This window comes from Perna viridis, chromosome 4 (genome assembly GCF_037379345.1).
Source record: "Perna viridis isolate PV_CMFRI_1.1 ecotype Kerala chromosome 4, ASM3737934v1, whole genome shotgun sequence".
Lineage (NCBI taxonomy): Eukaryota > Metazoa > Mollusca > Bivalvia > Mytilida > Mytilidae > Perna > Perna viridis.
In genome coordinates, this window is record NC_142448.1 from 24,187,533 (window position 1) to 24,203,714 (window position 16,182).

General features: G+C 32.4%; 1 protein-coding gene across 7 annotated transcripts in view; it reads left to right on the plus strand.

Annotated features, from left to right (window-relative positions):
- LOC148619417 (uncharacterized) overlaps nt 1-16,182 on the plus strand; it is a 67,428-nt gene that overhangs the window by 16,848 nt on the left and 34,398 nt on the right. For 6 of the 7 annotated variants that reach the window (XM_088579290.1, XM_088579283.1, XM_088579284.1 and 3 more), the window contains 11 exons: nt 380-559; nt 1,071-1,274; nt 2,078-2,269; nt 2,659-2,850; nt 3,229-3,468; nt 8,821-9,072; nt 10,966-11,157; nt 11,350-11,573; nt 13,372-13,618; nt 14,992-15,141; nt 15,503-15,661. In XM_088579290.1, coding sequence (XP_088435416.1) covers nt 380-559; nt 1,071-1,274; nt 2,078-2,269; nt 2,659-2,850; nt 3,229-3,468; nt 8,821-9,072; nt 10,966-11,157; nt 11,350-11,573; nt 13,372-13,618; nt 14,992-15,141; nt 15,503-15,661 — 2,232 coding nt within the window. The remainder of the gene's footprint in view (nt 1-379; nt 560-1,070; nt 1,275-2,077; nt 2,270-2,658; nt 2,851-3,228; nt 3,469-8,820; nt 9,073-10,965; nt 11,158-11,349; nt 11,574-13,371; nt 13,619-14,991; nt 15,142-15,502; nt 15,662-16,182) is intronic. The other variant, XM_088579288.1, reaches the window with a different exon arrangement.

The following is a 16,182-nucleotide window of genomic DNA, read 5'->3' on the forward strand; positions in this document are numbered from 1 at the left end:
TGACGTCTTGTGTGAAAGATTTTTCGTTGTCATTGTACCCGTAAATTGTCTTTTTTTTTTTTTTAAATATTTTTGCTATTTTTGATGCAATTGAATTAACATCCTCTCGGAAACTACCTGCCAGAATTTTTATCAATAAAAAAAAACCGGTGAACCATGATAATAGCATACAAATACATGACTAGCCCAGTTGTATGAAAATTGCAAAAAAAAAAGGTTTTTATACAAATCATAGTATGGATATACTAAATCCTGTTTGAAACTCGAGTAGTCCAGTGCAATGGAGGATCTGACAAATTGCTTTTATTTTAAGCTATTATGATTCAAATGAATGAATGTGAAAGTTTTAAAAACATTTTCTAGTACAATTTTAAAACAGGAAGACAATGTCCATCTCCGTCACCAATATCAAATGGTCAAGTACTGACAAAGAAGGAACTGGTTGTCTTCGAAGATGAGGTGGAATTTGTTTGTGACCATGGATTTTCAACGTCTGATATTACAAAATTAAAGTGTGACATGTTTGGACAATATTCTACTCATATTCCAACCTGCTCGGGTAGGAGTTAAGAATGCAATATGATTTTATATTTTTACGGAATAATATTAACATAAAGAAACTTCGCTAAATGGGACAGATCAAACAATTTGATAATTTTTAAAGTTAATAATAAAAAAATATGGAAAACTGGAAAAGAGAATTTTTCAGAATTTTTGTTCAGAACGAGATTGTTGTCAGTTGAAATATGGACATGTTGACTTATTGCTTTTTTCCGGTGTTTTCATTTAAATAACAACGTCAACACGGTTGATAGTTTGTACTGATGTCCCGGAAATGTTATATTCTAATAATTAAAATATAGTGACTTAAACCTATTTTATGGAAAGTTTCGAGTTTAAATGCTATATTAAAACAAAATTTAAAAAAAATTACCACTTTTCTATACATTTTATCTTAATTCTTTAAAGGTTTTAACTTGTATTTGTGTCCACCTATTTTACTTCTATATTATTGTTGTTGACATTCTATATACTAGTATTCATTTTAAGATTGGTTGTTATATTCATAGTGGTAAAATGTCTTAAGCCATTAGTAAGTGAAATTGATCGAGCTGTAGAAGTTTACCCCAAGACTGTGGCAAGGGTAGATTATGGTACTGAAGTTAATATAGAGTGTCAGTTTGGCTCCAAGAGGATTAACAGAACACTATACTGTTCCTATAATGTTATGACAGGCCAGTATGAAATGATGGGTGATGCTGCACACTGTCCAGGTTCGATTCCAGTTTGGATATCTGTAATATATATATATATATATATATATATATATATGTATATATATACCTTTAATTAAAGGTGTTTTAACTTTTGATTATATTCAAAGGTTTTATGAAATCTTTAATCTTTTAAAAAATCTCTCTTTTCAATACTTTAAGATGAATTTTGTAAAAATACTCATAAAATAATATATATCTCCAATGTTTACTGAATATTACTTGTCAAAATCTGTATCACATGCTGCATCAATCCGAGACTCCTATATCACTTTATTGGCCACCGGCCTGCGGTGTAATATAAGTCTCTGGTTGATACAGCTTGTGATACAGATTTTAACATTTCATTCTCATTATATCAAATATTTTAACCATATTTCAAGTACAGTCTGTGAAGGAGTGCGATATAAGGTATGCGATATAGTTCTAGGGGTGTGATATAGGGTATGCGATATAGATCTAGACTGTGATATAGGGTATGCGATATAGGGTAGACAATAAAGGGTTTAACCAAACACTTATAATGGATATACAAAAATAACCAAACACTTATAATGGATATACAAAAATATTATATTTTTAATATAAATATATGACATAAGACAAAAATAGGAGCAACTGTACCAAATGAGATTTAAAGTTTTTACGAAAGTATATACAAAGGGCCTTCAAGTTTTATGCATGATTATATTTTAATAACTTGAAGTCCAAATATGTAATGACAACATTCCCATAAAGAAGACTTTATTACCCCCACATAACTTAAAACCTTTCCCATCACCTAATTAGAATAACTTTAACAGAAATAAAGTGTGGCGATCCTGAGATTATACCAGGCAGTGTATACTACGGGAAAAGCACGACAGTTCTTGGATCCACCTTTGTATTCGATTGTTTGCATGGATTTACATTGAATGGGAAGTCGGGAAACGGTACGACAACTGTCACTTGTCTAGAAAATGGCAGATGGAATATGGGAAATCTTACTTGTACAGGTAACCATTTCTGTTTAAATTTAATGTTTAAATCTATTATTTGCGTAAACTTACCATGATATTGATGAAGTTATCTACAAGTATCTTTTGGTGAATTCCCTTTATATTACTTGAAACTTATCTTGATCCTGGTTTAAAAGTTCCTGCAATCGTATAACAAATTCTGTTTTATTGCTAACCTATTAACCTGCGTGAATGTAATTTTATAACGTAAAAGCATTACGTACTGTGTCCAATTTTGCCAATTTGCAGGAAACATATAGATAAGCGCAGGTACATGCAATTCATTTATGTATCTATCTGTAGTAAATTATTTACACATGCCCTAAAAAGTAACTCCTAGTTTCATCTTTTAATTGATTAATTTTGCTGAATACATCTTGTCTAAGGTGGAATATGTGGTGACCCTGGAACACCAGGCGGAGCTGTCCAGGTTGTAGTCAGTTATGAAGTGGGACAACTAATGTACTTCAGATGCAAACGTCCAGGGTATTACTCAAGTCCTTCCGAACCACTGTCGTGTATTGTAGATGGTTCTGGAACCGTTAAATGGAATACAACAAATCTTCCAGAGTGTAAAGGTCAGTTATAAGTTTTCTATTTGAACACAGACTATTGGTTTGAAATGTTGTTGTCATTATCATTCAATATCAGAATAAAACAGTTCCCATACTAAACACATTGATAGCGCTTTAATTGTTAAAAAGGATTAAATTTCCTCCTTTTTTGGCTTTGTTGAAGCAATTTGTTGTTTGCTCTAAGTGTAATCTGCATCAGATGCCACAGAAAGTTATGTAACGATATTACTTTCCCGTATATAACTTTGGTTTGAAAAATGAATGTTTTTCTGATATGTTAAGTTTACTAGGAACCAATATAGGATCTTTGTTTAATTATTGATTTCAAAAGTGTCTTATTAATCAATCAATTATACAGAAATAAGCAGTGTTTTTTTGTAGATTTGACGCCTCCTATGTTCTCTAACTGTCCAACCGAACCAGTATATATTGATAAAACTGACGCCTTTAACTATACAGTACCAATTGCGACAGATAATTCGGGTAGTGTGAAGTGGATACAGAACTTATCTCCAGAGCTAGGACCTGGGGGAAGATCTAATTTTGATGTAGATATAGTTTATCGTGCTGAGGATTATAACGGAAACACTGCAGATTGCAAAATAATGATAAGAATTAAGGGTGAGCTAGTTATTAGTCAAGAATAACGAAAATCTATAATTGTTTCTTTTTTTCTTTCGGTTGCAAACACACCTACATGCGGGCAGTTTGATCTATAAAATAGCATATATAGATTTGGATCAACAAAGGTCTGTTCGATTGGTCAAATGTTTTTGGCCTGAAATATCTTCTATAATCCGACATAAAGCCATAACCAATGAATAATTAAACACAATTTTAAGAACATAGCTCTTACTTTCTGGTAGGTTTGTATACCATAACTTTTATAAATTTGAGATTGCGACTATTAAGCTGATCATATATTTAGTTATTTCATTAAGTAATACAATTTATTTGATATATGTAAACGTATTACTTTTCGCCGATTCTATCAATTGAACTTGTGGGCGTATAACAACGTTTCCGGTTTATTAAGACTACAAACACTAATGAGGCGGTTCATATGCTATGATGCTTATTTCACTAAGATTAATGTGTTATACTGCTTTGACCTTAAGTTTTACCCAAACAAGACTACTCATCACCTTAATGCTGCAACGACATATTATTACCTTTTATGTAGTATAAAATATTAAATGAGGTTTGATCACATTGTAGTGCAAAACAGTCCCCTAGGAAATAGAACGGGAATACCCAAATTAATTCTGTGAGTTACAGTGGCAATTTTATTTACAAATAAATAATTATAAAATAAAATCTACATAATGGACCTTTCCATTCGGAAAACGCGGTCTTTAAAAGTGTCGGACTGACATGGTCAGGGCCAGATGCCTTACCAGCATTAAAGTTTTTGAGTACCTCTTCTACCTCGGATTCAATAATAAAGATTTCGGTAGGCTCGTTATCACTAATGAAAGGATTCGGGATGTGAGCGTTAGAGTCATTCAGTTTGGTTTGGGAAACAAAAAAAATCGTTTAATTCGTCCGCTTTGGTCGTCTCATCGGTAATGAGACTACCATTTTTAATAACGGTGGAATGCCTACTTGTCGTTTTCTTCATACCATGCCACCATGACTTCGTAGATGGATAGTTTTGTTTCAACTTGTCTACAAGTTGGTCTTGATAGCTCTGTTGGGCCTTCTGCGTTTGTAAGGTTACCAAATTCCGTACACGTCTGAATTTTGCCCAGTCGCTTGCGTTATCTGTACGTCGCGCTTTTAAAGTGCAAGCGTCTCTTCTTACGGATAAGTCTCCTTAAATCGTTCGCCAGGCTTCTCGGGTCCGCCTTTCGAATCGTCGCCAGTTTATTTGGAATTGACTCACCAGCCGAACCCAAGATAACATCTGAAAAATCGGAAACTATTTGGTCAATATCGTCCGACAGGAACACATGGTCCCAGTTAGTATCTGGTAATAATTGCCTGTATTTATTATAATCACCACTTTCATATAATATACATATAACCTCAAGGTCTGGTAACTTTAAATTAGGGCGCCTGACGACGTTAATATTGTCCTTGACATACATTATACCCAACCCCCTCTTCTATCTCCCTCCCTGTCCCTTCGAAATGGTTTTTGATAATTAATAAGTTCTGCAGAATCATCCGTGTCAGATTGTTTTAACCATGTTTCTGTAAAAGACCATACTCATAATATAATGTCTAATTTGGGTAGTAAACTCTGTACATCCAAATGTAGAAACGACACTGAGTTATATAATAATTCATTAATGTGTGAAAACATGAAAGCTTCTTTATCAGATATGGAAATACTATTCCCAGATTCGTTATCATGACCAAAAGGGCCTGGATTGAATTCCAACCCAGACATAAGAAGCGACATTTCTATTATCAATAACAGTAGAACTGTTAAAACAATATAACATTAACTAACTTTTGGATAAAAAACGCCCTTCTCATTTTAATTATGGCTCAATTCTAAATTTAATAATAATACAAATATCATAGGTAAAGAATCAAGCTTGTAAAGCGCAAAAAGGTTAAAATATATCACATCTAATAATAACAGATTCTGTGCTCTGCTGTATGTAATGGATATATTTAAGAGACCCACTCTCATTCTAAATTGTTCAATACCGATACCCATAATTATGTCACACCTGTTAGGTCCAGGTGAATGAGAGTGGAATAAACATAATGCTGATGGATACATACAAATACATAAAAAAGTAAATGGGTACAATTTTGATAATGAATATAATACAATGCATTTCATAAAAATATTTAAGTAAGAAATATGTACATGACATAAGTGAAATAAGTGGGAAAGAAGAAGAAAACAAAATTTACAAAGGTTGTTACTGCGTTTAGACGCATTGTATAGCTTGAATGTGAAAAACTAGTTGATCGTGTTAACAATTAATCTTTGATTTCATTTTTTTTTTGCAAGATTTAACGTGTACCTCCCACCTTTTTAGTGGGTATATAGTGATAGCGGTGTCCATCCTATCATCCTTTATGCAGAGGGGCGCTAGGTATTATCTGTTATCCTCTTCCCTAACTGACAATTTAATGAAACTTTCACAAATCTTTATTATATATTTGAATTATTCATCTCTTATTTTAGATTTTGATCAAAACCAATTTGGATGTTTCATATAGCAAAAATATAATTTTCTAACTGTTTATGCACTACAATGCCCATTCTCAGGTGAGATCCAGGCTTAAAAGCATTGGACATCGCTGTTACTCTAAGAAAGGTAGAACAATTTTTCGTACAGTGCTGCTAGACTTCTTACAATAAGGCTTCAGGGTTATGACAGGTTTATGGTTATGTTTAAATCATGATTAGCCATCACTACATAGTTTAATGGTCGTCATTATGAGCTCGTTGATCGTTATACCCGAGTTATAGTTTTCTTTTCCTCTTTCGAATAACCAATACTCGGTATTTTTACGAGGAGCTGGGCAGATGTTTCTGGAAAAGCAGATAGTGTTTACCCTATGGATGAACCTGGTCCATGCTCCCACTTTTTAGTGAAGTCCGGGTTGCTCATTTACTTTTGTTTCTCAGTAAATATTGTATTGGTTATTTCGTATTCTAGATTCAATATTCAATATTTTATTATAGTCTAACCATATGTAAAACATGACAAATATACAAAAATAATAACAACAATTAAAACCTCAAGTGTCATTCTTTTGAGAATTATGCAAGACTTTAGAACTATAATAATATATGCATTTATCACAACAAAATACAGCTATATTTAAGAGTATAAAAAGGTATTCCTTTTATTTAAAGTATCAAAGCAGGTCTTGATAACCATATAATAAAATTCTGAGTTATTGAATAAAATAAAGTGTTTCATCATCACTAAAATTGTCAACAAATTTTAAAGCATCAGTAAACAGTTTGGAACGTAGGTCTACATGCAATGGACACATGTTTTTTTTTTTCTATTCCACTTAAAGTACTACATATAAAACACACTGTCATCAACATTTTTATTTTTATTTCTACTGGTTTCAATCTTCAACGGGGTAAACCACAAAGAAATTATGCAAACGCACATCTATATCTATATGAAATGTTTTTCTTCAAATAAAGTTCAGTTCCATAATTGTTTTAAGCAATTAATAAGTACGTAGCCTTTTTCCAACATTTTGAAATAGAATACTATTTTTCATACAATACAAATTTTTCAAAAACACTATCGGTTCAATATCGTTTTTACTCAAAACGTTTTTAATATCTTAAAATTTATCCATATCACCATCCCTGAGTTTAGAAATTAATCTGTAACACCGGTTTCTTATTGTCTTAACTGCATTGGTACTCAAGCCTCAAGCCCATATCGCCATTTAATGCATTGTTTGAGTGTATTTACCAACCCCATAAAAATCTGATAACTCTGTGCTGGACAGCATTAATCTGAAAATTCTATGGGTAACAGACCAAGATATCTATAGTTTAAGACAACTGATATGTCTTTATTACCAAATAAAAATTCACGACTAGTTTGGTCTACAGATTTTTAAATGCTTTTCAAGATTTACATTCTAACATTTCTTTTAACACCATAAATTTAAGATTGTTATCAACAGTTGCAAATCACATTCTATGTTGTGTGTGTCTATAGTCCCTGTTTAGTCTTATTCCTTGTAATATATTATTTTGATCATCGCTCGAGCCTTAGCTCCTTTGATTACCATTATAATGATTCATACTAATGTGTTATGGAAAAAATAATATACTCACAATGCAATATCTATAATCTCATTAGTAAGATGGCCTAAAAAGTATCAATATGAAAAACTGTAAATCAAGAAAATCCGGGAACACTAATTTATTTTCAACTATTAAACCAAATATCGTCATGAAAAAAGTAAAATACTTTTTTTATAAACTTGTCATTGTTTCAAATTTGTTCTCATTTTTGTTGTGATAAAATAGCGATTTTCTTTTGAATAATAAACAAAAAAAAAGGGCAAAAATTGACCACACCATTTGCGAAAATGTAGACAGGCAATATATATCGGTGTGTTAGCAGCTGTGGACGAAAACAAGTGTCATCAAAACCTGACATTTTTAAGGATGTATGTTAGCGACAAAAGTTCATAAACTAGCATTTTACACGTATTTAGGCTTATCTTTGACAACTGTTTTTGAAAATCAAATACTGTTACCATCATTATCTTTGGGGGTATATTGATTGTTATCGTATTGCGTAATTAAACAACAATAATGGTCAGGTAAGTCAATATTGTTTTTGGGATATAAGGCTTTTTTTGCTTTCATGGGGAGGAAAACTCCAAAATATAAAAAAAAAACTTATCATTCTGAATGCATCATAATTAACATGCATAATTTGACGGGAAACCGCCAAAATAACCCAACGTACCAGATTGATGAAAATGTTTTCCCTTAAACAGTATTTTGTATCTTTTTTAGGGGAAAATCATACGATTTGTACCTAATGATCCCGAAGTTAATCAGTGGGGTAACCAGTGGCACCTCCAATCACATGGACTAATAATTTTCTTTTACGATCCTTACTACAAGTATATATATATAGCAAAATATCTCAGTTTGTAGATGATGCCAAGAATGTTGCCGTAACATTAATGGTTTATGAAGTGCAAAATATGTACCTCTTCCCCAACGAAAAAAACCTTTAAATTGAGATGTTGCATATTTTGTAGTTTACTCAAAACCATTAGTGTAACGGTAATTTTAATAGGATCAGTAGAACGCTGAAACGTTTGGCTGCCTGGTGATAGTTATACATGTCTTTTTACCTTTGGTAGAAAGAATAAGTTAGAAGAATCGAACATTTTGGATTTTTGCCTCAACGATGGCCAAAAGTACAAAAAAGCTCTCTGTTTTCTTAACAAATTCTAGACATTACAATAATTTGACTACTGCACATTTTTATTATTTTGCAGGCGAATCTCAAAGGTTATTAACTTGTCTGTCTCCTCCAGCAAACAAATTGGCGATATACACAGCTGAAGGAACTACATATAATGTAAGTGAACTCATTCATGCGTCAACCTTTCGTAAATCGATCCACTTCAGTCCTGCAGAAACAATACATCTTGACCATACAGATATTGGAAACCCCCAAATTGTTGAAGTTACTGTAACTGCAGATCAAGGAGTAAAAGAGACATGTCGAATTCATCTTGAAACATATGGTGAGGTTTTATGAAAATAAGAATACTTTTGGTTCAGAATTGTTCAATTATATGTGTATTTGAAGCATAAATAAAAAAAATGTTATACCAGTATATTTTCATCACAAGTTAAAATTATATGCTAAGTACGGTTTGACATAAATTTGAGTTAAAAAAGCGGTCGGGCAATCAATTGATTTTTCTTTGAAGTGAACAGTTGTCAGGTTGTATATACAAGGACATTTATCTTTTCATTTCCAATGATTGGTCCTCCAATATTGCTGACCAATAACTTGAAAATACAGAAATAATCACGTAATGATCATCTTTATTATACAGCTTAGAAACGATAGTAGAATGCTATGAAATAAAACAAAATATAGCAATCATATTTATTGTAAGAGTAACCAAGGGAACCAAGATTCTAGCGGAAATCAAAAGAATGCAATCCAGGGACAAAGACCAGACATGGAAAACAAACAAACACAACAAAGAATATAGAGTAACGAAAATAATGCATACAATGTGACAAAAGTAAATGAATAACTCGGACTCAACTAAAAAAAAACTGGGAAAATGGACCAGGTGAAACGGTTAGGTAAGTGTCTTCTGCTTTTCTAGAAACGCCCGCCGAGTTGCTCATAAAAAGTTAAGTCCTCGTAGATGTAACAGGACAGGAAAACTATGACACGTTGAACAAATCAGTTTTCATGGTGCAGATGGATACACCTTTACAATCCATGAGTTCATGGTGACGACCATAAAACTTCTATAGTGATGACTTCAATCTTGTAGCAACATTACCCTATTCAAGAAGCCTAAAAGTTACATGTCTAGCGCGATACAAAAAGTCTGCGCAGTTTCGGCAAGCTCTGGCATAAGGTATGTGTTGTGATATGAAAACTCCATACCCAGGTGCTGAGGGGATTTTGCCACAGATGAAAGGAAAGTTGACAATTCTGAATGAAAAGTCATCGCGATTGTCGTAAAGTTTGGCCACTCATGTTTTCCAAACGAGTTGTGAATAAGCTCGCGGGGTAAGGCAGCAACATAAGCTAAAACCAAACTATGTTCCATACGGCATGTATTTGACTTTTTGAAAGCGCATGCCAATTATCCTGATATTGGTCTGGTAAGTTTAAATCATAGACAGTTCTACATGACTATTATAGTAGTTGATAACAAATGTTTCTGATCAGTCAATATAAAGACAAGGAATGTGGTATCCATGACATCCATAGACCAATCAAATGCCACCTCTTTTCGTACCTTTTATTTAGACATTATTAGTTTTATGTAACTATCAAATGAGGCCAGAAATAGATAACTGGGCATCTTTAAAATAACATCATTTTATGTTTTGAAATATTTTAACCTAATTCACGAATTCGTGTTAACCGGTCATATTGTACAAGTTTTAACAGTAATTTATTACTTATCGGTAATGTATTCTACCATACAACTGGTAAAACCTCGATCATACGACATTCACATATTCGCGTTATGAAAATCAGTCGGTCCAAATTTCTGGTATTGACGGTAAATATCATCTGAAATTTGCCCCGCTATACGAGATTTACTTCCCTTTCAAAACCGAAATACTGATTACTCTGTCGAAATTAAGGTGTCCAACAAGATGTTCATTGTCATATTATGCAATGACAAACTTTGGGTTATCTTTAACGAGTACGTCTCAAATCGCCTTGTGACCTGAACAATGTATCAATTCGGTTTCAGGTGATGATCATTTGATTTTGAGTGAGGAAAAGGGGTTGGTAGAATTCAAAAGTATTTTGACTCAGACCTTGGTAGTTATACGAGAGAATTGTGTTATTATTAGCACGGTATATAGATATAAATTGATTTGAAAGAAATCGACTTAAAAAACACATGAAATGCTTTGTATATTTGTAGCTGCCTCATGTTTCAAAGAGTCCTTCCCTAACGTCCAACATGCTACTGTATCTTGTATCAGTGATAATTTAAGCTGTACACTGACCTGTGATACTGGTTACATCTTATTTGATGGAAACTCTTCCAGAACATATAACTGTGAAGGTGAAAATTTCTGGAACCCAGCCCTGCCTCCTCGATATGGATGTATAGGTATATAAGTAAAATACCACCTTATCAGACCTTTAAGAATTATAAATTTTTAGAATGCATTTTTCATTTCCTGAAGTTTGATTTTTGATGAATTTTTTTATCATATGAGTGATAAAGAAAAATGATCAATCAAAATATCATCATTAAATAAAGTGTTAGCTAACTTGAACTTTGAACTTGAATGTTTTGTAGGATATGACGAGCCGGCATACTTCATTGAGTTAATGGTGGTATATACTACTGCAACAACAACTAAAATGTTTGCTTCTGATTGTCTCACTGGACTGCAACAATTACTGTTAAATGACTTAAAATCAGCAATGACATCAGAGATACACAGTTTATGTAACAATAACCTTCTGACAGTTGGTGATATAGAGATTACTGGTATAAAAGTTGATACAAATAGTTTTGATGTAAGTTGAAAGCAAGTTTAGAATTTGTGACTATAGACTAAAGTAGATTTTCAAACATTACTCCCATTTGATACACAGTAAATGTAACAATGACATTACAAGAGCTGGTGATATAGAGATTACTGATGTACAAGCATGGTCGAATAGTCTTGATGTAAGTTACAGTACTACAATTAAGAACAGTCATTTATTAAAGATCATGAAAAGCCAATTGCAAATTAATTTTACTGCACAAATAACTTTGAGTATAAAGTTGTTCTTGCGCCTACCATTCATTTGTCTATCACGCTTTCATTTCCATACATATTTAAGGCACTATTTAACTACCAATTGTTAAAAATTAATAAGCTCAGCAATTTTGACCATAATACTAAAATTTAGAGTGGTAAGTTTAATCATGCATTTAACATCTACAGTTTAGGAGTAACGGTCCTTTTTTATTTCCTAAACTTAAAGCAGGGATATTTGTGACTATCACATTAATTTTTCATCCACAACTTTAAAAACTTTTGATCGAGAGAAGAAACTTATGACCCATCTTTAGATTGCTGCCTTATCAGATTGAACGCTATAATGGACATGTTCAATCCGATATAGAATCTAAACATATCTTTAAATAACAATATATTTATAGTACATTGTATTTTACGTGTTTCTTTGATAATAGTGTTACACACAGAAAATTGAAATTGCACAAAAATTGTCGAAAACTGTAACCTTGGTGTTAAACCTTTTTACTCTTACGTGTGAGTCTCATTACAATCTACTGAGGGAAATTTTTTGTAACAGTTTTTGTGAGTGTTCAACAGAGTTGCAGTTTAAAATCGTTTATATTATAAAACGACAAATGTGAATTTAAAAAAAAAGATTTTAATTTCCTCGTTTTGAAATATTTTCATTAAAATAAAACTGAATTCATATCTATAACCTCTTAGCAACAAGAATTATATATTAAGCATTGTTTGGATTGGATAATATGTGCTAGGTGCAACCAGTAAGATGGCGAAATTGAATTTATTGATACCTTAAAAAATAATTATGCCTTTCATAGTTCTACATTTTTGTTAGCTAGGTATTTTTTATAATTTACATTTTATTTCAGATGTGACCTAAAACATTTTTTTTAACTGTTAGAAATCTTTTCTCGTTATCAGTCAAAACAACAACAAAAAAAAAACCAACCAAACAAACAAAACAAAACAAAACAAAAACAAAACAAAAACAAAACAAACAAAACGTACCCCTTGAAAATAAAAACGAATAGTGGAAATATGAAATTAGGGCCATGCATCCTGAAAACAAAACGGTCCACCAAAAATAGTGCTAGAATGTCTATCACCTTGAAGGTGCTTAGATGTTAACCGTAAAGAATTATAAAGCGGAAGATCGCCCTCTAAATGTTCTCAAAACGAGCAATTGCCACGAATGAGATTGAATTTTCCCCTGGCACGTCAGGGAGAAAGAGGGAGAGTTGAAACCTGTGAATGTGTAGTCTAAATATTTGCAAAATCAATACAGAATGAAAGAGATAAAAGTATTTTGTATTCTTAAAATAATACTTTTATCAAGCTTCTAACATTTCTATGCTTAATTGCATTGGATTGTGCTTTTTTGTGAAGGTTTTGATACGAATGCAATGCGAATGATAATTTAAGGACATCATGCAACGATACATACTACTAAAGATCACTTTACAATAGATTGGCATAAATTATTGAGTTGACATGATTAGTATTAAATACTTACTTCTTCAGAACACCTTACATGATAAACTGAGGTTAACTTTGTTAATTTGTAGTTCGTTACTACCATCACTATCAAATTACTGGATACTGCTGTACATGACTCCGCCAGGAAGGCGTGTGGAAGTTTTCTTAATATTCAAGTTCCCCTCCTTAACTTCCTGAATTTCAATAACAATATTACATGTAAAAGTGGATCAAGTCCTGTTGATAGAAAAAACAGCCAAGACAACAAAGTGCTTAGTGAAGGAAACAGTTGTATTGCTGGGGTTAAGAAAATTACAAACATTGGAGAAAAATGTAGTATGTGTTTATTGTTTAATTATGAGATTAAGTAGAAATAAAATAACAGCGTCATATTAAGAACGCTTGTATGTAGGTTAAAGTCTGTTTGTCTGTTCGACGTAAGTTGCACACTCATATCTTCTGTATAACTCGCTGGATTTTATGCTTCTTGGATCACCATAGGGTAATGTACTGTTTTTCAGGAATTTCTTCCGTAAACAATGACTATGGGCTAAGGAACAACTTGATTGTTGTCTGAAATTAAGTTGTCCGCGACTGCCCTAAAATAAATTGCTTAATTCTGATCCAAATTTATATGAGTATAAGATAATTAAAAGGTGACGTGCATATTGCCAGAAAATTTTATTTTGACACGTTTTGTGACAAATTCATGGATATTGGCATTGGCAAAGATATACTAAGCGTAAGGCCCCACATATCACTGTCTTCATATTCTCCCATATTACATGCGGATTTCTAATGAAACCTTACGCAATGTTATAACACTAAAGATAGGTATTCATAATATTATTAGAAATTTTCGCAAATTTAGCAATTCTATGCGGAGGAGCTTTGAAATTTTCACTTTCAAAGGTATGTCCTAAATTCCACTTTTAGTACTGGATGGTTTCTACATCTAACAAAACGTAGTGCATTGTTGACACATGTATGTATATGTAGATGTAATTGTTACATGTTATGTTTCGCTTATTCCGTGTTGTATCGTCTTTGTTGAATTTTATCATGGAATATTGACCATTATGGAACCAATATAAGACACAATATGGATATCCTTTATAGTCATTTTAAAATTTGACGAATCAACATTTGACGTAATTTTGAATCATGTACTAAGCATAAAAATATAATGCAGAATTCGAAATGAAGAGATTGATCATGAATTGTAACTGAGACTTTTAGTTGATGTAAGACGGAAAAGATCAAATTTAAAACATCGTCAGACAACACAACCTAAACCGCTCAATGGATTTTGGTGAAATTTCCTCTGAAAGTTAGGCATCACATGAAGATGTGCATAAAGGAAGATAATATTTGACATATCCAAACTTACATAATTTATAACACCTCGTAAAGGCAACTACGTCTAAATCGCTTAATGTTTATTGATGAAAAAGGCGTCATATGAAAATTTACATGTAATGTCAGAACACTAGAAGAGGATATTATCCAACCAAAATGTGAGACATGATTTCTCCTCTTGAAACAGGGGTATTTTTTCAGTCTTTACAATACTTCGTTCTATAATATGTTGCTAAAACTTGCATAACAGCTTAACATTTGTGAGGATTTGAAATAACGTTATCACAAATTATTTGATTAGTTAATAACAATTAAACAGGAACTTTACTATATGTTACTATTGATTTCAGTAAAATGCCCGCCTGGTACTTTTTCATCTGGAGCAAATGAATGTACGGGGTGTCCCAATGGCTTTTTCCAGGATTTTTTTGGACAGAGCACATGTAAAACATGCCCAGATCAAACCCCTTTACAGTCAGAAGATAAAACAACGTGCATGGGTGAGAATTTGATATAGAATAGATAATCTGATATGAAATTTCTATCATTGTCATACATATCATAATAGAATAAGGTGAAATGTGAAGATTCCTTAAAAATTAAAACAACATGCTGTTGGCGTTTTATATATATCCGCTGTAAAACGTTCTGTTCTTTCGCCCGCCATATTTTAACGATTTCCTTAATTGTAACATAGACTTTATCATATATTTGCACCAATTTTCTACCGGGATACTCTCCTAAAACATTTCTTGTTATGCTTTCGCATAAATTCCAACATTTAATGGAAATTTTAGAAAATGTATCTTTATACAGAAGAGAAGAATTTTAAAATCTTTGTATTTTTATCTCGAATTTCAGCAATGTGTCCACCAGGTTTTATGTCAAAAGATGGATTGCCTTCTTGCTCACCATGTCCTTTGAATTATTACTGGGTAAATTCTACCTATTGTGAAGAATGTCCGAATGGTGGCAAAACCATGGGGGCTAATGGTGTAGTTTCTATAGCTGGATGTAAAAGTAAGCAGGCTATTTTCTATCTGCAAAACTCACATAAACGTGGTGTTGAAGTATACTGATCATTATAGTTAACATTATTTATGTGCTTAGTGTTTTGGTTTTTAAACGCATATTCAATTAGGAATACTTTGAATGCTTCAAAAATGACACGTCCAAATTTGTATTTTTCAATCTGAAAACAAGAAATCTCTTAAATAACATCAACCAAGTGTGTATCAGCTTACAATTTCAACTGCATCTACGTTTTCATTATTCGTATTCCAGTTTCACTTAGAAAGTGAAACTGGAAATTTGTAATTATTTTTGCTCTAAACTTTAAAAGAACATCTGTTGGCTTATTGGATATGTTAATCACTTCAAAGTCAATCATTATCATGATGTCCGTCATTCCTTCCGCCCATCCGTTTTTCTGTCTGATTTTTACATCTTTCACTTCAACCTAACCAGTCGTCGAGATTGTAAAATGCTACTGAAACCTTAAAATTGATTTTTATAAGCTTAACACTCGCAATATTGTTAGA